Consider the following 25,541-nt stretch of genomic DNA (forward strand, 5'->3'; position numbering starts at 1 on the left):
TCACACTTCACCTCACCCGGAGAAGTGTGAGGTGGTACACTTTGGAAGGACAAACTCCAAGGCAGAGTACAAAGTAAATGGCAGGATACTTGGTAGTGTGGAGGAGCAGAGGGATCTGGGCGTACATGTCCACAGATCCCTGAAAGTTGCCTCACAGGTAGACAGGGTAGTTAAGAAAACTTATGAGGTATTAGCTTTCATAAGTCGAGGGATAGAGTTTAAGAGTCGCGATGTAATGGTGCAGCTCTATAAAACTCTGGTTAGGCCACACTTGGGGTACTGTGTCCAGTTCTGGTCACCTCACTATAGGAAGGATGTGGAAGCATTGGAAAGGGTACAGAGGAGATTTACCAGGATGCTGCCTGTTTTAGAGAGTATGCATTATGATCAGAGATTAAGGGAGTTTGGGCTTTACTCTCTGGAGAGAAGGAGGAAGAGAGGAGACGTGATAGAGGTATACAAGGTACTAAGAGGAATTGATAGAGTGGATAGCAAGCGCCTCTTCCCCAGTACACCACTGCTTAATACAAGAGGACATGGCTTTAAGGTAAGGGGTGGGAAGTTCAAGGGGGATACCAGAGGGAGGTTTTTTACTCAGAGAGTGGTTGGTGCATGGAATGCACTGCCTGAGTCAGTGGTGGAGGCAGGTACACTAGTGAAATTTAAGAGACTACTAGACAGGTATATGGAGGAATTTAAGGTGGGGGGTTATATGGGAGGCAGGGTTTGAGGGTCAGCACAACATTGTGGGCCGAAGGGCCTGTACTGTGCTGTACTATTCTATGTTCTATTTTTGCTAATATTTTTGAAGTTTGATTTTGATGCACCTAATAAGCACACTTGCACTAAAGTGCTCAATGATTCCAGCCATTTTTTCCTTTGGTCATAACCACATTTCTAACACAAACCAGTCAGGAAATTGCATGTAGTTGTGAGAATAGTAGGGTAGGGCTTGTGTGAGGTTTAAATTTTCCTGGTTATCAGCTGAGCCACCCAGATTACAACTGACCTGGAAGAGGTGGAAAATCTCCAGGGCCTCACCTCCAGGGAGGTAGGGAAAAAATTGCAGATGCATTTGTAGAGATATTTGCTTTGTTGGTAGCTACTGGGTGAAATTCCAGAAGTCTGGAGGTTGGCTAATCTTGTTGCTTTGTTCAAGAAGGGTAACAAGGACAAGCGGGGGAACTGCAGGAGAGTGAGCCTGACTTCAAATGGAGGGCATTCTGAGGAACAGTATCTACCACTACATGGATAAACAAGGTTTAATCAGGAATAGTCAGAATGATTTTGTGCATTGGCGCTGGGAGTGGACCCAAATGCAAGACACAGACACCGAAGAACAAGGAACAGGACTAGGACTAGAGTTAAGCAAGAGAAGTGGGGAAGAAAAGACGCTGGACATGACACAGGCCCTGGATGAGACAAGGATACAGGGCCTGGGCTAGGACTTGACTAGGATAGCGGAACCAGGACATGGAACTTGGAACTAGGAGCCTGGGCTTGGACTGTTCTGTCATAAGGGGGGCGCTGGGAGCGGACCCAAATGCAAGATACAGACACTGAAGTACTAGGAACTGGACTAGAGTTAGGGATAGGACTGGATGCAGACTAGGAGCTGGGGCAAGGACTTGACTAGGAAAGCAGGACCTGAACGAGGAACTAGGAACTTGGAACCTGGACAAGGACTCCAAGCCAGAGACTGGACAAGGACCCGAAACCTGGGTCTTGACTTGGGCTCAGACATGAAGGGGCTTGTGTTCCCCGAGGCGAGGACGTGACAGGGCTTGGGTTCCTCAAGGCAAAGACGTGACGGGGCTTGGGTTCCCCGAGGCGAGGACGTGACGGGGCTTGTGTTCCCCAAGGCGAGGATGTGATGGGGCTTGGGTTCCCTGAGGCAAGGACAAGACGGGGCTTGGGTTCCTCGAGGTTTGGGTATGGATTCCGAGCCAGAGACTGGGCAAGGACCCAGAACCTGGGGCTTGACTCGGGCTTGGACTCCAGAACTAGGCTCGGACAAGACATGGCTACAGGACGAGGAGTGGCAACAGGACTGGATGTGAGACTCCTGGACAGGACAAGGGAAGCCCAGCACAGGACAAGGGAACCCCAGCACTGGGCTGGGCAAGGTACTCCTGGGCTGGGTGATACATATGGACAAGACAAGAACACAAAGCCTTGGCTAGGACAGGACAAGGTTATTGGACGTGGGTGGTACTGGACAAGACTCCGAAGTCTTGACTTGGTCAAGGGACAGACATGAACGCAGAGCCTTGGTCGAGGGAGAGAGAGGAAAATGGAACACAGAGCCGGGACCCCTCCTTGGGAACAGGATGTAGGTCTGGGACTCATTACACAGAATGCAGAATACGGCAAGATGGTTCCCAACACAAGGTAGCAGCAGACAGTCAGACCTACCTAGCGAAGGCGTGGACACAGACTGTTCCCAGCACTAGGTAGCGGCAAACAGCCAGACCTATATAGCAAAGGCAAGGACACAAAGACAGATCCAAACACTAGGTAGCGGCAAATGGCCAGACCTACCTAGCGAAGGTGTGGACACAGAGACAGTTCAAAGCAATGATAGACAGTTCCTTATCTTGCTCCGGCAGTTGAACTTGACAGTGGTGCAGGCAAGAGTTACAGGTGAGGCAAGGCTTCAGGAGGAAGGGGCAGAGAAGGGATTCAGACAGGGGGTTTTGGACAGGAACAATCCAGCAGCCAGAGGCTGAATCCTGAAGCTATTTATGAGGCCAGCCATAATGAGAATCAGCTGCCTCAACAGAAACTGGGGGAAAACGGAAAACCTGGAATAAGGAGCATGGACCGGAACGCGAACCAGAATGCGGATTTCACGGACCAGACCATGACAATGGGAGTTCATGCCTGTTGAATGTATTGGAGTTTTTGAGGGAAGTAACTAAGAGGATAGATGAATATGATGCAGTGGATGTTGTCCATATGGACAAAGTCCTGCATGACAGGCTGAACTGGAAGATTAGGTCATATGGGATTCAGGGCAAGTTAGCAAGGTGCATTCAGAATTGTTTGATGATAGGAAGCAGAGAGTAATGGCTGAAGGTTGATCTCCCATTTAGAGGCCTGTAACTGCCCCAGAATCAATGTTGAGGCCTCTGTTATTCATTATTTATGCAAATGACTTGGATGTAAATGTACATGACACAACTATCAAGTGTACTAATGATACTAAATGAGAGGGTCTTAAGCAGGTTACAATGAATTGCAAAGAGATCTTGATCAGGTCGGGAGATGGGCTAAGGAATGGCAAATTGATTTCAACTTAGATACAGTGGTTCTAGAAAGTTTGTGAACCACATAGAATTTTCTCTGTTTCTGCATAAGTATGACCTAAAATGTGATCAGATCTTCACGTCTCCTAAAACTAGATAAAGAGAAGCCAATTAAATAAATAACGAAAATAAAACATTATACATGTTGAAGGAACAACATCGTCAAGTTAGAGGGGGTGCAAAGGAGATTTCCAAAGATTCTGCTGAACTGGGAAGTCCTGAATTATAGAGAGAGGTTGGCCATGCTGGATTTTCATTTCCTGGAGCACAAGGAATGAGACATGATCTCATATAAGATTATAAAATCATGAGGGGTTTGTAAATGATCATAGTCTTTTTCCCAGCCTGGAGAAGTCCAAAATTAGAGACACAGATGCAAGACAGGAGAGATTTAAAAGAGGCATGGGAGGTATTCTCTTTACACAGATGGGAGTGAGTACTGGAATTAACTTCCGGAGGAAGTGGTCAAAGCATGGACAATTGCAACATTTAAGAGGCATTTGAATAGGTACATGGAGTGGAAGGGTTTAGGGGATTATGGGCCAAATTATGGCAACTAGGACCAGCAGAGAGGATGCTGTGGTCAGCATTGACCCATTGGACCGAAAGACCTGTGATTCTTATTCCAAGTAGGTAGAGTAAATAATTAAGAGGGTAAGTCATCTGGACATAGACATATTTTATTGATCCCGAGGGAAATTGAGTTTCGTTACAGCTGCACCACCCAAGAATAGAGCATAAATATAGAAATACAAAAACCTCAAACAATCAAACAACAATATGCAAACTATGCCAGATGGAAATAAGTCCAGGAGCAGTCTATTGGCTCAGGGTGTCTGACCCTCCACGGGAGGAACTGAAAAGTTCGATGGCCACCAGCAGGAACAACCGCCGATGACGCCCAGTGTTGTATCTCAATGGAATATGGCCGGAATCCAACAGCAAAAAGTTCAATATCTGGGCTACAAACACTTTCATCGATTGTATTATGACCAGGATTGCACCATCCGTTGTTAACCAGAACAGCAAGCCCCCAACTCCTTTACGATTACTGCTCTCAGTGCACTTCCGGTCAATCTGTTGGTTGTTTTGTTACCAGAGAACTTGAACTTAGGAGTAGGGAATTCTCATTACAATTAAACAAGGTCTTGATAAGATTGCACTTAGATTATTGTATGCCATTTTAGTGTCCTTTTGTACTTGATCTAGAGGGACTGTGGTGAAGATTCACTGGACCAATCCAAAGGATGTGGGCTTTATCATAAATAGAAAGATTGAGTAGCACGGTACTAAATTCTCTTAGTTTGAAAGAATAAGAGATCTTACCTCAACATACAAAAACCTTCACCTTTTTGTTAGTTAATCAGACATATTCTCTGATCCTTTTCAAACTCACGCAAGAGACACCTCAGCCTGCTGTACAGAGATGCTGGAGAATATTGCTGTATCAGTAAGTACAGCAATAGCTAGTCTTACTGCAATCAGGACTTTGCATCACCAACAAGAAATATAATTTGCTGATTGCAGAAGCAGAAATTGACAAGTTTCTGCTAAATACCAAGGGAAGTACAATAACAAAAAAAAGTCTGAGATACTATATTATAATCTATAGAGAAATGTGATAAACTGGGATTGAAGAATCTGTTATCGTCTAAGATATCTACATTTGTCCATCACTTCTGAGCTATACTTTACATAACACCAACCAACTAAAAATACTGTTTGAAAGTGACCCTATGACCCATTCAGGCAATGAGTTCCAGACCTCATCATCCTCTGAGTGAGTTGCTATCTTCTCATCTCTCTTTTAATCCCTCTATTTATTGGTTTGTCTATTCTCAGTTGCATTAATACCTCATTATTTATTCTGAATAGCAATATTAATTTTCTATGCCTCATTAAAGTCTATTCTAAGTCTTACACCACAGTTCTCATTTGCACCTTGTAGATGATGCAAAGGCTATGGGTGTCAGATTACCTGTGATTTGCTACAATATACATAACCTCTGATCTATTTTTCTAGCCACAGGATTAATATAATTAGTCCATTAAATTGCTCAATAATGATTTCCAAGTTGTTAATGGCCTGACAACGTAATAATGACAATACCATTGGATATAAGGATGAGATAATTTGGCTGCCTTGGAACTGATCATCATCTTGCACTTACTTAGCAAACAACATTAATGTTACAAATGACCAGAAGCTTGAACTTTGTCCACAAATAACATTGTTGGGATTTGCAGTCTTCCTTCTACCCAGTGCAGTCAGATTTTCTTGATATGCTTGGCATTATAGTGAGAACATCAGGTGAATGACAAGTTCCTTGCCATGATGATTGAACGTGCTTTAGTCATGCCTTTTCTCTTTAAGTGTTGTGGTTTATCATCTTAGTGGATGAAGATGTTCCTTCTGTCTTTCTTTATAGCAATTTAATTTACCACTTCCTTTCATGACAGGATGTGACAGAATAACAGAATTATAATCTGTTCAGTTTATTGGAGCGCTGATCATCTCTGTCCAAAAAATGCAGTTGCCACTGGTAAAAATATAATATTGTTTTAGCTAGATAGGATTTGAAAGGTACTTCTAACTGTTCTTGCTCCCTACATTCTGTTCTGTTCTGTCATTGAAATTGTAATACCAGGGTTAAGAATACTCTAGGTGACAAGGTTATTGATGGTGGAAGAATTTAATTCTTTTTGCACTCATGGCTCATTGCAGTTCAAGGCTTTCTACTACTTTCATGCTAGATCTGTTCTGAGTCTTACCTATTTAATGTAGTTGTAATGGCACAGAACTCAATGGAGACCATTCCTAGCCATGCAAAGGTAGGTTTTATTCTACATAAGAAGAGTGCAGGACCAAAACAATACTTCCTTGGGTAGATGTTTCTATGATAAATGAATTGATAAACCTTCCTATGAATTGCCTGCCTGTATAAAAAATGGTCTTGATGTCAGAGCCAAGTGAGAATTTGAGGAAACCTGTATCATGATCTATGCTTGAAGTACAACATAATGGTAAAATCAAAAACACAATAATCTTGCAGTATTAACAATATGTTTAATATTGTTTTACTTCTTCATTACAGAAAAGTACAGAAATAAATTATAAAATTACAGTTGGGTAACAGATATATCTTGAATGAAAGATTTGAAATACTTTGCAGAAATCTCAAGTTAGTTTTGTAAAAAAAACAACTTACTATAATCTTCCATTTCATATTAGACTGAGTATTTGAAATGAATACCCAAGCAACACTGAGTTACCATCACTTGAATAATAAATGTATTAATTAAGGGGAGAAAAACTTTGGAAATGAGGTTTTGGATGCTGGTGGTGTTGGAGTAGGCAAGAGGGGAACAAGCATTATGAGATGCTACAGAATTTAACCATATAAGAGGTATGCTAATTCTTGTTGTTATTAGGAGGAAGCGAAAGATTCAGACTGCTTCCCTGCAATTGACTTTGCTGGAGACAAGTCAGGTCTGTTATTCTTTACTAATTCTATCATTGTGCATTAAGAAGTCCGATTAGTGACCTTGTAACTTGTTTAGTAAAGAGGCTAAAATAATGACATAGAGCACTGCATCACTGAGAAGGGAAGATTGCTGTGGTATTAAGCAAGTACTGCATTGACTTAGATGTGAGTCATTTCAATTATTTTCCCTTCCCCCCAAAAACATATTGTTACTTCTCTACGGCAACTGAGATTCAGTACTTGAAAGCAAACACCAGCAGCCAGGCAAATTATGAAATAACAGACAAGAGTTGGAGGACCTCTGACTCATTAAGTTCCACTAGCATCTTGTTTGTTGCTCCAAGTTCCCAGTCTCTTCAGTCTCCAAATTATGAAAGAAACCCTGATCTTTAAGCTTTACAATTAAACTGCATTATTAGTAACAAATTTGTATGAAATTTCTGGTTCTTATTTTGTTAATGTTGCTAATCTCATTTACTGAAACAAACAGAAGAATTTCATACATACTGTAAGTACAAGATCAAGCTGTAGACATGCACCATTTCAATTATAAACTCCATTTTCTATTAAATTCATATTGATTCTGAAAGAAATAAAGTAGGAAGGATTCAAAGTCAGAACTAAAAGTTAAAACAAGTTTTCCATCCTCTGTATATTATTGAATTGGGACTAAAATGTGAGAATTTTAAATTACATTTTACGTAAACTTTTGAAGGAAAATAGAGTCAGTGTTGAAATGAAAACAAATTTACTGTCAGGTCATTGATCATTTCTCTAGTTCTTCCAAAGTTTAGTAAGATTTACTTGTGCTATGCAGATATTGGTCAACCTTAAAAGCGCGCAATTAAAAGATGTTAAATAAATTCAAATAAAATGACAAAATAATGAATTTCTACTGATTTTTAAACAGCTTTATTACCTATATCGAAATGAGTAAGTCACTGCTGAGCTTTGAAAGTTTAATTCCGAGCAAATATGTTACAAATGATGTTCTTAGATGTCCTGTTAACTGGAGCAAGTGTTTTGCCTTTATAGGTTTCGATTTATTGTTAGCCCTGCTTCATCACCTATGATTTCTTCCACTCTTTTTCTCTGTAAAACAATTGCAAAAGATAAATTGTCATAAGTATTACTAAAGTAAATTACTTGCATGCAAAGACAAGCTGATAAGATAAGCATAGACAGAATTAGACATGAAACCTACTTCCTCAAAATTGTGCACATTTCTTTTAATGTAAAATAATTGTTCCATACCAGCTGTAACATGGACCTGGCAGAGTGAGGTTTTGCTGCAGATTTACTGAAGACTAGGTTCTCATATATATAATATATGTAAACACACAAACAAATGCCTGTTCTCTCACACAGTTTCTGGCATCTATAATCTTTCTCATTGCTATCACCTTCTCCATGAATTCTCTCACTCACACACCCTCTTCTTCTGCCTTCAACATTTCCCATTCCCAAATTCCCATGATTCCTCTATCACTCTCCAACTCTCTTTCTTGCACTTTATAATTCATCCACCTACTTCCTTCCCTTTGTTGTGTATTTAATATTTCAGTAATATTGTAAATATTGTGTTGTATTCAGCATTCTTTGTTGTTTACAAAATTCATTATGGTTTATATGTAAGAAGTAAGCGACTGGCATATTCGAGCATGTCATAAGACTGGGCATCACTAAAAATAAAAAAACAAAGAGCATACATGTTCTTCGGGCTCAGTAGTTTTCTTCTGAGCAGTTTCTTAAGTTACAAAGCATAATGGTGGCGATGAGTAACTTTTTAATGAACCTGAGCAGATTACCTACCTGTTAAAGCACAACAAGTCATTCTTTTCTCTTTGCAAGTGGAAAGAAAGAGTTTTTTAAAAAGAGGAACATGTAGATTCATTGGAAAAGGAGACATTCTAGTTAAAATATAGGCAGAAAACAGACAATAATCATGGGTTCATAAATTCACAGGTACCGGGTGATAATAAGAATAAGCAAAAGAAAGTAGAAATGGCTGGCTACATCAGAAAGACACATTAGATTGCACAAGAGGTAACTGGAATATGTATACTGAATGAATTGAGCAGTATTTAAAAGAAAATGGAATAGACAATAAGAAATGAGTGCCAATTTTGCTGAGTGCAATAGGGGGAATAGCACACAATTTGCTGAGAGGTTTAACTGTCCAACTAAACCAGAGAAAAGTAAGCTTTGCTGATATTATGAAAGTTATGCAGGTACATTTAGAACCAAAACTATTGCTGATTACAGAACGCTTTAGGTTTCATCAGCAGAATCAAAAGGAAGGGTAGTCCATTTCAGTTTATGTGGCTGAATTGAAGAAATTGTCAGTTCATTGCCAGTTCAATAATGGACTTAATGATGCACTGAGAGATAATTTAGTTTGTAGAATCTTACAAGAGAGCATTCAAAAATGGGTCCTAACTGAAGCATAATGTACATTTAGAAGAGAGGTTGAACAAGCTGTATCAATGGAAACAGCAGACAAGCGCAATTGAGTTACAGTCAGGAATGCAACAGAAACCTGCCTGGCTAAACCACTTGTGTTAGTGTTGAGGCAGGAGATCACATACATCATCTGGGTCTAAACAGAAACTGATCTGGCCGAACAAATTGTGTCTCCTACACCAGGTCAATGCAGGTTTAAAGGTGAAACTTGCAGAAAATGCAACAAAGTAGGACACATATAAAGAACTTGTTGGCAGACAAAAATAAATGGAACTGCACAGGGAAGTGAAAAAGGAAAAAAAGTCAAGCTGTAGTTTCAAAAAGAGCACTAATCTGCATGCCGTTGATGAAAATTTTGATAATGATGAGAGTGACACAGGACTGGGCAGCCTTGAGATTTACTAACAGAGAAAACTAACAGGATCCAAGTAAGGCAGCTTACAGAGGTGAACAGCAAATTAATTAAAATAAAATTGGATATCGGCTTTGTTGCTTCATCATTTCAAAGAAGTGAAGCCTGTAGATATCCAACTAAGAACTTATAGTAGAGAAAAGATAACCCCTATAGAAATTACCTTTATAACGATGAAATACCATAACCACCAAGCCACATTGGACCTGTATGTTTTACAAAGCCTGTCTGGTTTCTGATACCATCCATGATAAAGTAGCCAGTAAGCTAGGTTGCATGGAGGCTGAAAGAGTTCTTTCCAAGGTTGAGTACAGCCCATGGGCAATGCCATGGTCTCAGTAGCCATGAAGAATGGGTCTGTCAGGATCTTGGGTGATTTTAAAGTTTTAAAGTTACCATTAACCAGTACTGAAAGTAGTTCAATACCCTCTGCCCAGGATAGAGGATATTTTTGCAAAACTTTCCGGAGGAAAACACTTAAGCAAAATGGACAGCTGAAGATGGAAGAAAACTCCAAAGTATTTCTCACCATAAACACTCAGAAAGGGTTTTATCACTATTTGGAGTAGTATTTGCTCCTGCACTCTTGTGGAAAGCTATTGAGCAGGTAATGCAAGGTTGCCCAGGCATTGAGTGGATAACATCTTTGTTACTGGTAAGGATGACAAGGAACATGTCCAAAATCTCAAGACAGTGTTTAAAAGATTTGAAGGTTATGGACTGAGAGCACAATGCAACAAGTGTGAATTTTTTAAAACCACCATCATTTTCTGTGGTCACACAATTGATGCACAAGAATTGCATAAATATTTTGAGAAAATTTAAACTGTGGTGGATGCCCCAAGGTCAAAGCATGTGTCACGGTTACAGTCCTTTTTAAGATTTGTCTATTACTATAACAGGCTCCTGCCAAATATTGCTACTGCACTCCACCCCTTGCACTCATTACTACAGATTGGGAAGAAATGGCAATGGACAAAGCAGTATGAGATGCTTTACAGAAAGCAAAGGAAATGGTAATGTTAGACACTGTACTCACACATTATAATCCACAATCCAGTAAAGCTTGCCCGTGATGCTTCGCCTTATGGTACAGTTGCAGTCATGTCACATGTTATGTGTGATGGAAGTAAACACCCCATAGCATTTGCATCAGGTTCCCTTTCTGCTACAGAGAAAAATTATGCACAGATTTACAGAGAGGCCTTCAGTCCGATATGAGGTGTAAAATGTTTCAACCAGGATTGTATTTGAGAGAGTTATCTTTATTACTAATCATCAACCACTGGTGTCCATTTTCAGTCCACAGAAAGCTATTTCACTAACAGCATCAGCCCAAATGCAGAGAGGGCTCTGCTTCTTGGAGGATACAATACAATTACCAGATCAAATTCAAGAGGACAACTAATCGTGGAAATGCAGATGGATTGCCCTGTTTGCCCTTGGAAAATGAAATACCTGAAAAACTTACAAAAGAGGACACTCTTCTTGGTGTATTCTCCCTAATGCAAATGAAAAATCTCCATATTATGGCAGAGATAATCCAAAGTGAAACCAGAAAAGACCCCTCAGGTCTACACTGCAACCCAAAATGGCTGGGACGTGCAACAGGAACTCCAGTTCTCCCATTTTTACCAGTGCCAGGATGAAAGTTGCCCTTGACGGGAGTTACCTTATGTGGGGATTGAGAGTTGTACCATCTAAACTAACAGCTAAAGTGTTGGAAGAGCTAATCTAGATACTGGTCATCTAGGTGTGGTCAAAATGAAAGTGTTGGCTTGAAGCTTTGTCTGGTAGCCTGGGATAGATCAGCAGATTAAGCCACTTGCCATGCACTATTCAGTATGCCAATATGTTCAGAAGATGCCAACAGCAGCACTCCTCCCTCCCTGGGAATGGCCTGCATTGTCCTGGCCGGGGATTCATGTGGATTTTGCTGGATCATTCACAGGCACAATTTTCTTCATAGTTATGGATGCAGCTACAAAGTGGCCAGAAATGCTCCCAATAGCCTCCACCACAGACTTGCACAATTCAATGTGTTGGGAAGCTTCTTCTCAAGGACTGGAGTACCAGAAAACTTAGTCAGTGACAATGGACCACAGTTTGTTGTGGAACAGTCTTGGGCATTCATGAAAATAAACGGAATAAGACACTACATCTGCATGAACCACTCAACTATGAATGGATTGCCAGCAAGTTTTGTTCAACATGTAATGAACATACTGCTAACAAAGTCAGCAGAATACGCTATCACCGAATCAGAAGCTCACCATTTTCTTCCTTGCATATCATAATGCAACACAATCCATAACCAACAGCTCTCTAATTATGCTGCTCCGGGGTTGGCCCTTGAACTCACACTTGGACCTCCTCCAACAAATCTCAGAAGGAGCATGCAGGACAAACAGCTGAGTCAAACTGAGGGCTTCTCAAACAAGGAGGTTCCATGTTTCACTCCTGGACAAGCAGTCCTGGTGAGGAACTGCATAGATGATCAAAAATGGGTTTTTTGGGGTCCAGAGCTTTCAAAACCACTTCCTGAGTCACAGAGTCAACCCCTACACCCGGCATGAAGGAAATCCCAGAACCTGAGATTGCTTCACAGCCACAAGGTCCTGCCAAAAAGAGTGACCCCCTTGTCGGGAATGATGTTATACTACAATAGTAAGAAATCTGATTAGGACAATTTAAAGTTCACTCTGTCGTGGATGTCTATATAATAATTGTATTATATAGTACACTGTATGTATGTATGTATCTTTAAGTTGAGATGCATTCTATATTGTGTTGGAGTTTTTCGCTAAGCAGGAAGGAGTGTTGTATATTTAATAATTAAGTAATATTTGAGTACCATTATAAATATTGTACATTGTTAGATTAAACATGCTTTACTGTTTACATAATTCATCATGGGTTATATGTATGAAGTACTTGAAAGGCATATGTCGATACGCCACCATAGCATAAGTGTGCACCTCACTAAAAGTTAAAAACGAAGTAGACATGCATATTTTTCTTTTGAGTTACAAAATATAACACCATTCTCTGGGTTCTGCTTTCTCTCTCTTCACCATCTGTGAACATACATTTCATCAGAACCATGCCTCAACCCCAGCACACAGCTTACAGTGATTACAATGTTCTATATCATTCAGAGACATGGACTCCCTACAGCTCCTTAAAGTATTATTGCCTCCAAAAATCCTTCCAAATCCGGTGGTAGGATAAGCAAACAAAAGTCTGTGTGCTCTCCAGTTGTCAACATCCCCTGTATTGAAGCTATGATCATAGAACATAGCACAATACAGTTCCTTTGATGATGGCGATGGTGCATGTGTATCACGAGGCTCAGTGTCTTACCAGATTTCAAAATCTAATCCTTTGGCCCACAATATTGAACCAACCTTTGAACTGGTCATGTTCAGTGGACTCTCTGATGGATAGGACATAGACCAAACTCCCATAACACACATTTTGTCTGAGCACCATCATGGCAAGAGTTTATCAAGAGATCAGAGGGAATGTTTAATCTTTTTGGGGAAAAACAAACTCAGCTATGATTGATGAGTGTGGTGGAGTATCCCAGACTGCATTGCAAATCTCTAGCATTCCTCTTGTGGAAGCCTGGTGAAACTGAAGTGGGGAATGCACAATTCCCATACAGTAACTATTACTACAGGACATGAAATCACTTATCAGTTTCTAGATTTCCATTGCATCTATCTTGAATGCCAAATCTCTCTCACACAAGAAATGAAACTAAAGGTAAATGTATGGAAAGGATAATGAACACTTTCTTCTGAGGGAGTCCGTCAGGATTGAGGATGATTTCCTTCAACTCTGGTTTTGCCAGATCTAAGGTGGCTGATGAGATCAATGTGGAAAATGGAAGATGGAAAAGTCATGCAAAAAGGGCAATGTTACAATGGTCATGGGGGATTTCCAATATGCAGATAGATTGCAAAAATTAGGTTAGTACTGCCTTCAAAAAGGCTTTTTAGAGCAGCTTCTGGCCAGGACCATCAAGGAAAAGACAATTTTGCATTGGTTGTACTGTAATGAACCAGATTTTACTATAGAATTTAAGGTAAAGGAACCTTTAGGAAACAGAGACCATAATGTGATAGAATCTACCCTGCAGTTTGAGAGGAGAAGATAAAATCAGATGTATTTGTATCATATTTGAGTAAAGGTACTTACAGAGATATGACCAGAGGAGCTGGCCAACATTAACTGGAAGGGGATATTAACAGGGATTATGGTAGAGCAGCACTGGCAGGCATTTCTGGGAGTAATTCGGAAGACACAGGTTCAGTTCATCCTAAAGAAGAAGTATTGTAAAGGGAGGATGAGGCAACTGTGGTTGACAAGGGAAGACAAAGAGAGCAGAAAGCAAAAGAGAGGGCATACAATAGAGCAACAATTTAGTGGGAGGCTACAGGATTGGGAAGCTTGTAAAAACCAAGAGAAAACAAAGAAAAAAGTAGATTCAGTTGATGTTGTGTGCTTGGATTTTCAGAAGGCTTTTGACAAGGTCCCACTCTTGAGACTGCTTAACAAGCTACAAGTCCATAGTATTACAGGAAAGATTCTAGCATGGATAAAACAGTGACTGATTGGCAGGAGGTACAGAGTGGGAATAAAGGGAGCCTTTTCTGGCTGGCTGCCAGTGACTAGTGGTGTTCCACAGGGGTTTGTGTTGGGACTGACACTTTTTACATTATATGTCAATGATTTAGATGATGGAATTGATGGCTTTGCTGCAAAATTTGCAGAGGTGGATGGACAGATTGTTTTGAGAAGTAGAGAGGCTACAGAAAGACTTAGATTAGGAGAATGGGCAAAGAAATGGCAGATGAAACACAGTGTCAGGAAGTGTATGGTCATGCACTTTGGTAGAAGAAATGAAAGGGTTGAGTATTTTCTAAATGGAGAGAAAATACAAAAACTGAGGTGCAAAGGGACTTGGTAGTCCTTGTGCAGGATTCCCTAAAGGTTAATTTGCAGGCTGAGTCTGTTGTAAGGAAGGCAAATGCAATGTTAGCATTAATTTCAAGAGGACTAGAACATAAAGGCAAGGATGTAATGTTGAGACCTTATAAAGCTCTGGTAAAACTTCACGGAGTATTGTGAGCAGTTTTGGCCTCCTTATTTTACAAATATGCTGAAACTGGAGAGGGTTCAAAGGAGGTTAATAAAAATGATTGCAGGATTGAATGGCTTGTCATATGAAGAGTGTTTGAAGGCTCTGTGTCTGTATCTGCTAGAATTCAGAGAGAATGAGGGTGACCTCTTTGAAACCTATCCAATGGTGAAAGACCTTGATTGAGTGGATGTGGAGAAGATGTTTCCAATGGTGGGAGAGTCTAAGACCATTGGGCACAGCTTCAGAATAAAGTGTGTTCTTTTAGAATGGAGATGAGGAGAAATTTCTTTAGCCAGAGAGTATTGAATCTGTGGAATTCTTCGTCGTGGGCAGCTAAGGAGGCCAATTCTTTATGTATATTTAAGGCAGAGATTGATAGATTCTTGATTGGTCAGGGCACAAAGAGATATAGGGAGAAGGCAGGAGATTGGGGCCGAGAGGAAAATTGGATCAGCCATGATGAAATGGCGGAGCAGACTCGATGGGCCAAATGGCCTACTTGTGCTCCTATATCTTATGCTCTTCTGGTCTTAAGGCAAGTAGAAATGCAATGAAGTGTGATATGATGAAATATGAAGGTAAGCCTGCCAATAATATAAAAGAGGATTCCAAAGGTACAGTATCAGATATATAAAGAGTAAAAGACCCACAAGAATGGACATTGATCTATTGGAAAATGACCCTGGAGAGATAGTAATGGGGAACCAAGAGATGGCTGATGAATCTAGTAAGTATTTTGCATCAGTCTTCACTGTGAATGACACCAGCAACATGCTAGAAATTCAGAAGTGTCAGGGACAGATGTGAGTGTAGTCGCTATTACTAAGCAGAGGTGCTTAGTAATACATCACCTAGACCTGATGGACAGCTCACTTCCGAAAGAGTTAGCTGAAGAGATTAGTATAGTATTCGTAGTAATCTTTGAAGAATCACTAGATACTGGAATGGTTCCTGAGACTGGAAAATCACAAATGTCAGTCTATTCTTTAAGTAGGGAGGGAGGAAAAAGATGGAAAATTATGGGCTAGTTAGCTTGACTTCAAAGATAGTGAGTTGGTAGAGTCCATTATTAAGAATTAGGTTTCGGGGTACTTGGAAGCACATGATAAAATAGATCAATGTCGATATGGCTTCCTTAAGGAGAAATGTTTCCTGACAAGTCTGTTGGAATTTTTTGAGGAAATAACAGGTAGGATAGACCAATGAGTCAGTGGATGTTGTTTACTTCGGTTTTCAGAGATCCTTTGACAAGGTGCCGCATGTGAAGCTGCTCAACAATATTACAGCCATGGTATTACAGGAAAGATGGACAGGCATTTAGCTGACTGGCAAAAGGCAAAGAGTGGAATAAAGTGGGACCTTTTCTGTTTGGCTGCAGGTGCATAGTGGTGTTCCAGAGAGATTGGTGTTGGGTCTACTACTTTTCACATTGTATGTTAATAATCTGGATGACAGAATTGATAGCTTTGTGGTGAAGTTTATGGATGATATAGTACAAAGGTAGGTAGAGGGGCAGACATTAATGAGGAAGCAGGGTGTCTGCAGAAGAACTTGGACATATTAGGAGAATGGGCAAGGAAGTGGCAGATGGACTATCTTGTAGGGAAGTCTATGGTCATGCACTTTAGAAGGAAAAAGGCGTAGACTATTTTCTAAATGGGGAGAAAATTCAGAGATTAGAGGTACAAAGGGACTTGGGAATGCTAGTGCAGGATTTCCTGAAGACTGAGTTGGTCATAAGGAAGGCAAATGCTATGTTAGCATTCATTTTGAGAGGACTCAAATATAAAGCAGGGATGTAATTCTGAAGTTTACACATTATCAGTCAAACCACACTTGAAGTACTGTGAACAGATTTTGGTCCATTATAAGAAAGGATGTGTTTGTTTTGCAGATGGTCCAGATGAGGTTTATGAGAATGATCAGGAATGAATGGGTTAACAGATGAGAAGCATTTGATGTCGCTGGGCCAATACATGCTCGAGTTTAGAAGAATGAGGGAGATCTCAATGAAGCCTACTGAATATTGAAAGGCCTAGACAGAGTGAACATAGAGAGGATGTTTCCAATAGTGGGAGAATCTAGGAGCAAAATATCAGGACGTCCCTTCAGAACAGAGATGATGGGAAATTTCTTTAGCCAGAGGGTGATGAATCGATGGAATTCATTGCCACAGACAGTTTGGATTCAAGATTCAAAGATTTCAAGATTCAAAGATTCAAAAAACTTTATTGTCATTCTAACCGTACATCAGCTCTGCAGGGCAGAATGAGACAGCGTTTCTCAGGAGCAGTGCAATCATAACGTAACAAACGCAACACTAAATAATAAACATAACAATAAATAGTAAAACACAACAGCCACATGTCAGTTAAAATCAAGTTATAAGTGTCCAGTGCAAGTTAAAAGTGTCCAAAGCAGAGTCAGGTAGAGCAGCTATTTAGCAGTCTGACTGCCTGTGGGAGGAAGCTGTTTAGTAGCCTTGTGGTTTTAGTTTTGATGCTCCTGTAATGTCTGCCTGATGGCAGAAGAACAAACAGTTCATGGAGAGGGTGTGAGGGGTCTTTAATGATGTACCGCGTCTTCTGGAGGCATCGACTCTGAAAGAGGTCTTGGACAGAAGGTAGGGAGACCCCAATAACCTTCTCTGCTCCCCTAACCACCCTCTGTAAGTCTGGTTGCCAAGTCATTGAGAATACTTAAAGGGAAGTTTGATAGATTCTCAATTAGTAAGGGTGTCAAAGGTTACAGGGAGAAGGCAGGAGAATAGGGTTGAGAGAGAAAGTAAATCAGCCTCAAATGCCAGTATAGATTTGATTAGCCAGTTGGCCTAATTCTATCCCTATGTCTTATGCTCTTAATATAATTAAAGTATTTAAAACATTTTAAAATTATTTAAACACATTTCAAATCTGTGATAGAAGTATTAAGGCAGGGGTTCCCAACCTTTTTTATGCCAGAGACTCCTACCATTTACTGAATTTAGGAATTCCTGCATTAATGTTAGTCTTTCTGATCCTAATTATTCTTGATCTTCTTAGATACATAGAAATAATGAACAAGGCTTTCTGACAGCAGGAAATGCTCTCTGGCAGCAAAGCCCATGTTCAGGTGTGACTCTGCATGATGCTTATGGGTTCCTTTTTTTCTGTGAGATCACCACAACATTTATACCAACAGGACACTGAGCCTGCTCAAGCTCATGTGATTCAGGCTAATGGTAATAGCTCTCCTACTGTCTCGTATCAATAGAACATTGTCTACTTACAATATCTTAAGGCCAATTTACAAAGACCTACACTGCTTCACAAGAATTCACCTGCAGTTTATTCAAAGTATCCTTGAGGTTAATCTGTTCCTCATATGGTGGAAGAAGAGCCTCCAATCGAATAGCCTTTCTGGCTGTCGGCTGGGATGATATTAAAAGATTGATTTCTTCAGCCTAACATGAGAAAGTACAACCGTTAGTTTCTATGAACCAAGATAATTATATTTTGGTCAAGAGGCACAAATTGATTTCGTGCATGTAGAAACATTGACTAGAATGGAGTGTAATTTTGTCAAGTCAGCAGCTAAAACTGCAAATTATTTCAAGCACACTGGAAAATTTAATATGCAGTCTTTTGCTAAATTCAAGACATTGTATGTCATTTAATTAGCAACAGACTCCCAAAACAAGGCACTAGGCACTCTAAGTTTGCATACCTTTGAAACAGAAGGTAGGCGTTAAACATATGAAATAAATTATGATCATATTATATGATACTATATCATACTATATCAATATCATACCATATTATTATCCTTAAAACTGTATCATTTTCAAATATATCCCATTCATAGATTAAATAGATGATTTTTAAAGTTTATATTTTTTGTTGAAATTCTTTATCCGTCTTTGATAAAAATTGTTTGCTAATGAGAATTGAAAATACAGAACGAAAATAAATTTGGGTAAGTGTAAGAATTACTATCATCATCCATTTTGTGCTTCTGCTCAAGATGAATTTTAACTCTACCATTAGCTGTCAGGATGAAAGGGAACAGGTATTTTAGCACACAATGTTGAACAAAATTGTTCCTGCCATTTGAACAATCTATCTATTGATAATTTCAAAAGTCTTTAATGACATCAATGTGGGCATTTTGTTTTACATGTTGGTACTTAAAGCCTATGAAATGTAATACTTATCTATTTTTCCCAAACATGAAGTTTTCATTTTCTCTGTTAACAGTTATCTGTTTCTCATACAGAGAATATTTGCTATGCTCAGAGGATTTCAGGCTTGGGAAAAAGATGCCAATTTGCACAATTTGTTAAAGCAGAATCTGAATCCTAAAATAGTAAATAACTTAATCCTGAATTCTCAAAAGTTCAGGTAAACTTCATGGCATATCAGAGTCCAACATCAGGAATTTCCTTGAGACTTTTCCCACCTCATCTCTGTATTTTTGGTAGATGTATGGTAACTTCAATAGAAAACTCACTGAAAGAAATGCAAGTCTTCCTTGTTCTGTGTCAGGGTGTATTAGATCATAATGCAACAGAAACTGTAGGCAAAATGAGTAGGAAGTGCAACTGATATAAACAATGAATGGAGAATTTTAACTTGGAGCAGATTTCAAGAGGTGAATATTGAGTACACCCAAAATTAGCAATTTTATCTTCTGAGCCCTATTTGTATGTTGCCAATATGGTATCCACTAAGAGAGGAAGAATGGTAGTTATTGGATTGTATTTACTATTTCAGTAACATTTGAGTAATATTGTAAATATATTGTTTGAATAAACCTTCTTTGTTTACATAATTCATTAAGGCATCCGTTAGTCTTGCGAGACCATGGATCTGTGCCTGGAAAGTCTTCACTCTCCAGGGCGCAGGCCTGGGCAAGGTTGTATGGAAGACCAGCAGTTGCCCATGCTGCAAGTCTCCCCTCTCCACGACACAAATGTTGTCCAAGGGAAGGGCATTAGGACCCATACAGCTTGGCACCAGTGTTGTCGCAGAGCAATGTGTGATTAAGTGCCTTGCTCAAGGACACAACACACGTTGCCTCAGCTGGGGCTCGAACTCATGACCTTCAGGTCGCTAGTCCAATGCCTTAACCACTTGGCCACATGCCCACACATAACTCATTATGGATTATATATACAGTAAGAATTACCTAAATGGCATACATCATTATGCCACCATGCCATATGTAAGTGCCTTACTAAAGGGGGGGTGGGCTACGTAAACAAGTGTCCTGGTTTCTTTGTCTTTTTTTGATTAGTTTCTGGAGCTAGGAAACATAAAAGTGGTGACAAGGAAGTTCTAAAACAAACTTGAGACAACTACCTATCTGTTGAAGCACAGTAGGTTTTTCTTGGGAAGGGGAGAGAGACCTTCAAGTTTAAAAAGGCAAGAAAATGGATGAAATTAACAAGCTTTGTATATAGTCATGGGTTCATAAACAGTAAGTACCAGGTGATAATAATCCATTTTAAAGAAGCAGAAGTGGCTGACTACACTGGAAAGATAGATATATTCGATTGCATAACAGATAACTGGATGATGTATACTGAATGAATTGAACAGTAGTTTAAAGCAAATGAAATAGCTGATGAAAAACAAGTGCCAGTGTTGCTGAGTGCAATGGGAGGAAAAGCATACAATTTGGTTAGAAGTTTAGCTCCTCTAACCAATCCAGCCAAAATGAGCTTTGCTGATATCACTAAAGTAATGCAGGTACATTTAGAACCAAAGCTATTGTTGACTAAGAATGCTTTAGGTTTCATAAGCAGAATTAAGAGGAAGGAGAGTCCATTTCAGATTATGTGACTGAATTAAAGAAAGTGTACGAATATTGTTAGTTCAGTGATGGGCTTAATGATGTACTGAGAAATTGTTAGTTTGTGGAATATTAGAAGGAAACATTAAAAATGGCTCCTAACTGAAGCACAACTTACATTTAAAAGAGCAGTTGAGGTTTGTGTATCAATGGAAACAGCAGTCAGAGATGCAATTGAGTTGCTGACAGGAATGAAAGTGAGTGAAAAAAAAGTGTCTAAACAGAAACCAGTCTGGCCAAATAAATTGTGTACCGTTGTGGCAGGGGAACACATATACCAGATCAATGCAGATTTAGAGGTGAAATGTGCAGAAAATGTAACAAAGTAGGACACATACAAAGAACATAGCGGAAAACAAGGGTAAAATACTATTAAATGAAAATGTCACACCAAAATTCCACAAAACCCTCTGATTCCTTATACTAGTTGTGATAAAGTAGCCAGTAAACTAGATTGCATGGAGGCTGAAGGAACCCTTTCCAAGGTTGAGAGGAGCCTATGGACAATGCCAGTGGTCTCAGTAGCCAAAAGGATGGGTTTGTCAGGATCTGAGGTAATCAACCCAGTACTAAAGTAAATCAATACCCACTGCCCAGGATGGAGAATATCTTTGCAAACTTTTTGGAGAGAAGCATTTCAACAATGCGGACTTAGCTGAAGCCTATCTACAGATGGAGATGGAAGAAGACTCCAAATTGTTTCTCACTATAAGTACTCACAAAGGGATTTATCACTATCATAGGCTTATATCTGAAGTAGCATCTTCACCTGCACTCTGACAGAAAGCTATGGACCAAGTAGAGACCGAGAAGCTCACGGTCAAACCAAAATATTCTTGCAGTGGTTTCACAGGGCTTTGGCAGTGTGAGGCAGTGGAAAGTCCATAATAGTGGCGATGTTTGATGGCAGATGTATTACATCTTCTGCAGAGATGCGATGGCCAAGAAAATCAATAGTAGAAAACCTGAACTGGCATATAGCAGGATTAATAATCAGCCCCTGTTGGCTTAAGCGCTTGAAAAGTGTGCAGAGATGTGAAAAGTGTTTGGTTTTGGATGTATGCTGTCCAGGTACACAAAGAGAAAATCTAAGTCTTTTAACACAATGCCCATTAGTCACTGGAAAGTCTATGTGGCATTTTTCAATCCAAATAGCATAAGTAGAAACTCAAATAGGCCAAATAGGGTTATAACAGCAGTTTTGGGAATAGCCTCAGTGCACACAGGCCCCTGACTAAATCCACTTTAGAAAAAAATATTATCTTTCAGGTTAAATGTGCTGAAAAGTCTTGAATATATGGGTCTGGATAACGAGAAGGGGTGGTGGTCTCATTAAGGTGGTAGTATTCACCACTTGGACAGCAACCATCAACAGACTTAGGGAGCATGTGGAGGGATGAAGCCCAAAGGCTATTTGACCTGGGTACAATGGCAAGCATTTCCATGTTAGCAATTCAGCCTTCACACTGGCCAGCTCTTCTGAGTCCAGTCTATGCATATGGGCATGGACTGGCAAGCCAGTTGCGGAAATGTGCTCGACCCATGCTTTGCAGAAAATGTGGGCTTGGTGAGGTTTGGGAACCCAGCAGGTGAGTGAATTCACATGTGGCGGTGCATGCACTAGAACGGAATCACTGTGGGGAACTCACTGGGGGTGGGGGTAAAGAGCCAAAGTCCTTTGCATCCAGAAGCCAACAATACTTAAGATCGACTAATGGTCCTTCGGTGCATAGAAAATCTGTGCTGAGCAGAGGTCCAGCAACTTCAGCTAAGGCAAAGTCCCATGTTTAGTATTGTCCACTGAAGCAGAGTGTCATGTGTCAAATCCCATAAGTCTGGATCCTGCAGCCAACGGCGGCCTCCAACAAGGGTCTGTCACTCTCTACCTTATTTTTTTATTACTAATTTTTTATTGCAACGCCAACAAATTACATTCAATACAACCAGTTGCCAATTACATTTTGACTGTTTATCCCAACCACCCCCAACCTTCATCACCATCCCCCTCCACCCCTCTCCCCTCCACCAACCAACTGAATAGTAGTGCATACACAGACAAAGCATTCCTAATTTATACAATAATAAGATTTTCTAATTTACCTGTGTTGCTCACCTTCCCCTGGATCTGTTGTAAGTTGATGGTGGAGCCCTGAGTTACCCCCTTCCCATCATCCCTCCCATTCAACCCTTTACATTGTAACATCTGTGGGTTTCACTTAGCAATGTCAGACACTGAACAATAACCACTCCCCTCTAGCACCAACAAATTAGAAAGGCAAAGCAGTTCTCATAGACAATCATATCAAAGAGACAAGAAAAAAAACCTGGACAAACCCGTTAACCTATATAATTAAAACCATTTCCATCTCAAATATAATATACCACATAATCAAGACCCCAACAGCCTCTTGCGAGAAACGTTAATAGACCGTCGCTTAGCCAAGGCACCAGTGACGTCTTATTTGGCGTCCAGGAATGTAAATAAGTCTACTGGAGACATAACCTGAAATGAACATGTACAACTAAAGTTATTCAGAATCAGAACAAACTGCTGTTTTTCAGCTTCATTCTTGATGAAGTATGACATTTGGGTATATTGAATATCACCTTAGAAAGTAAAAGATGAAAAGTATAAATCTTGGCGGACTTATATCACCTTACTATGTTATCCTTGTAGTAACAAGTTAACTGAGCCATTACCTTAAAACTCTGACCTGCAATACTCAGAGAGAATTTGGCCCCTTAATTAACTAAATACAAAAGTGCAAGGAATGACTTTCCAATAAAAGAATAACCAGAAAACTTCACACCTAGGATGTTAACTTGCCCGTGTCTGTTAGATTGCGCATACAGGCTGGTCCGAGCTCTTAATGCATCTCCTCCATCTCCTCCCGAGGGACGTGTGGACTTTGCCCAGGGTCTTCTTCCATATCTCCCAGCACCGATGAATTCAGAGTTTCTTTTACTTCCTCTGCCGAATTAAATGACATCTTCATGCCCTTGATATTCACTCTCAAAATTGCCGGGTATATGAGGAACGAGTCGATCCCCTTCTCTCAAAGCTTAGCACGGATCTCCTTGTATCCCTGCCGTTCCTGCATCGTGCCGGGGCTGTAGTCAGCAAAGAACTGCAGCTGAGTGCCATCAGGGAGAATAGGTTTGGCTTTCCTCGCATCTTCCAGGATAGCCTGCCAGTCGGTGTACCGTAGAAGCCTAAAAACCATGGTCCGCAGTCTTGAGGTGTTGTTGGAAAAGATCCTATGTGCTCTATCAATCTCCAAAGGAGTGCTGTAGGAATTCCTGAGTGCTGGAATCCAATTAGGCAGCATCTCCTGGAGGCAACCTCTTGGATCGTCGCCCTCAACACCTGTCGGTAAGTTGACCAGCCGTACATTGTTTCTCCTGAATCTGTCCTCCAAGTTGTTTCGCTTCATCCATACCTTAGTCACTTCTGCGAGACAGGAGTTAGTAACTTTCTCATTCTTACGTAAATAAACCTGAATGTTGTCTATATTGTTGAAGACCGTGCTAAATATTTTGGCATGAATGTCTGCTTGCTTCTTTAACGACCGGAGAATGTTGCCATTCTCTGCCAAATGCTTCTGTATGGGGTCGAGAGCCTTTTCCAGTGACTCCTTTAGCATGTGGGCTACCGTTTCTTGCAGCAATTCCATCTCCGTTGCCATTGTTTGCTTAATTAGCATAGCTATTTCCTCAGATGAATCGCTAGCTTGGTGTCATCTGCTGGTATCTTGTTTCCTGGTTGAATTTCGATCTTTTTTTGAGGTCATGTCTTTAGTTAGATCTTTCTCCAACTCAATCTTGTATTAAGACTGTCTATTAGCCTTAAAGAACTTGAAAAAGGAGGGTTATATGTCAGCACTCAGTGCTGTGCTGCCATCTTGTCTTGTGCCTCACCGGAAGTCCCTCACTCTCTATTTTATAATCAATGGGTGATACTGGCAGCACACCCACTTAAGCATCAATATCACACAGGAAGAGTCACCTTGAAAGGGTGTCCATAATGAACAATAGATGATTTTGGCAGCTGGAACCCACAGTTCTCACAGAGTTCCAATGTCACAATGCTCTGGCACTGTCGAAGCTGCATGGTGGTTGGCACTTCTTGGCATTCATGCTGAAGCCTGTATGGTAAAAACATTGTCTGGTTGAGAACCATGGGCCTGAGACTGCTGTAGATTCTGCTAACAGGACTTACTGAGACGGAAAAGGAGGAGGAATGATGCATCTCTGCTTGTCTGAGTGTAGACTATCAGTCATTTTAATAAGCTCCCCATAGTACTTCATAGGTGTATTACGGATGGCTGTGTGAACTTGATTAGGCATTTATTTCATAAAGAGCTCTTCAAAAATTAAACAAGGATAGTGATTACCCAGGAGAGATAGCATGTGGTCTATTAATTCTGAACCCCTAGCGTCACCCAGGCCAGGCAAAGAGAACAACTGTTTGACACACTCAGACGTAGAAAGTCCAAAAATCAGAAATAGGTGAATTTTCAGAGTGACGTATTTATCATGTGCAGTTGGGTCTTCTAATAGACTCACCACCCTAGCTGCAGTGGAACTACTTAGCGATGCTATGACATAGGTTGGTATTGTCCATGATGATTTCTCGCAGCCTGAACTGGGCTACTGCCTGTGCAAACCATGCAGTGATGTGTTGCTTCCAAAACTCCAGCAGCATCAAAGTGACTGCATTGGTCGACATGTCATTAGGTAACTCTGGAATTGTCTGACAGCAGCGGGGTCACCAATGTAAGATTTTGTGAATAACATATGCGAGAGTCATTTTATGTGCTTAGCAAAGGCCACAGCCCTTTACTTCCATTACCAACAAACCAAAAATAACCATTGGCTCACACTGACATCAA

The 25,541-nt window shown here is 40.4% G+C and overlaps 1 protein-coding gene across 3 annotated transcripts in view; it reads right to left on the reverse strand.

Annotated features, from left to right (window-relative positions):
* Nucleotides 1-6,416: 6,416 nt before the first annotated feature.
* LOC134336410 (protein LKAAEAR1-like) overlaps nucleotides 6,417-25,541 on the reverse strand; it is a 41,887-nt gene continuing 22,762 nt past the window's right edge. The window contains exons 4-6 of one of the 3 annotated variants that reach the window (XR_010015789.1): nucleotides 18,137-18,259; nucleotides 7,713-7,885; nucleotides 6,417-7,376 (exon numbers count right to left, since the gene is read on the reverse strand). Coding sequence is in view for 2 of the 3 variants with exons in the window: in XM_063030615.1 (XP_062886685.1) it covers nucleotides 7,823-7,885; nucleotides 18,137-18,259 (186 nt within the window). In the remaining variant the exon portion in view is untranslated. Of the gene's footprint in view, nucleotides 7,886-10,707; nucleotides 10,837-18,136; nucleotides 18,260-25,541 lie in introns of those variants that run through there. The other 2 variants (XM_063030615.1, XM_063030628.1) reach the window with 2 other exon arrangements.

The sequence above is a fragment of the Mobula hypostoma genome, chromosome 2 (genome assembly GCF_963921235.1).
Source record: "Mobula hypostoma chromosome 2, sMobHyp1.1, whole genome shotgun sequence".
Classification (NCBI taxonomy): Eukaryota; Metazoa; Chordata; class Chondrichthyes; order Myliobatiformes; family Myliobatidae; genus Mobula; species Mobula hypostoma.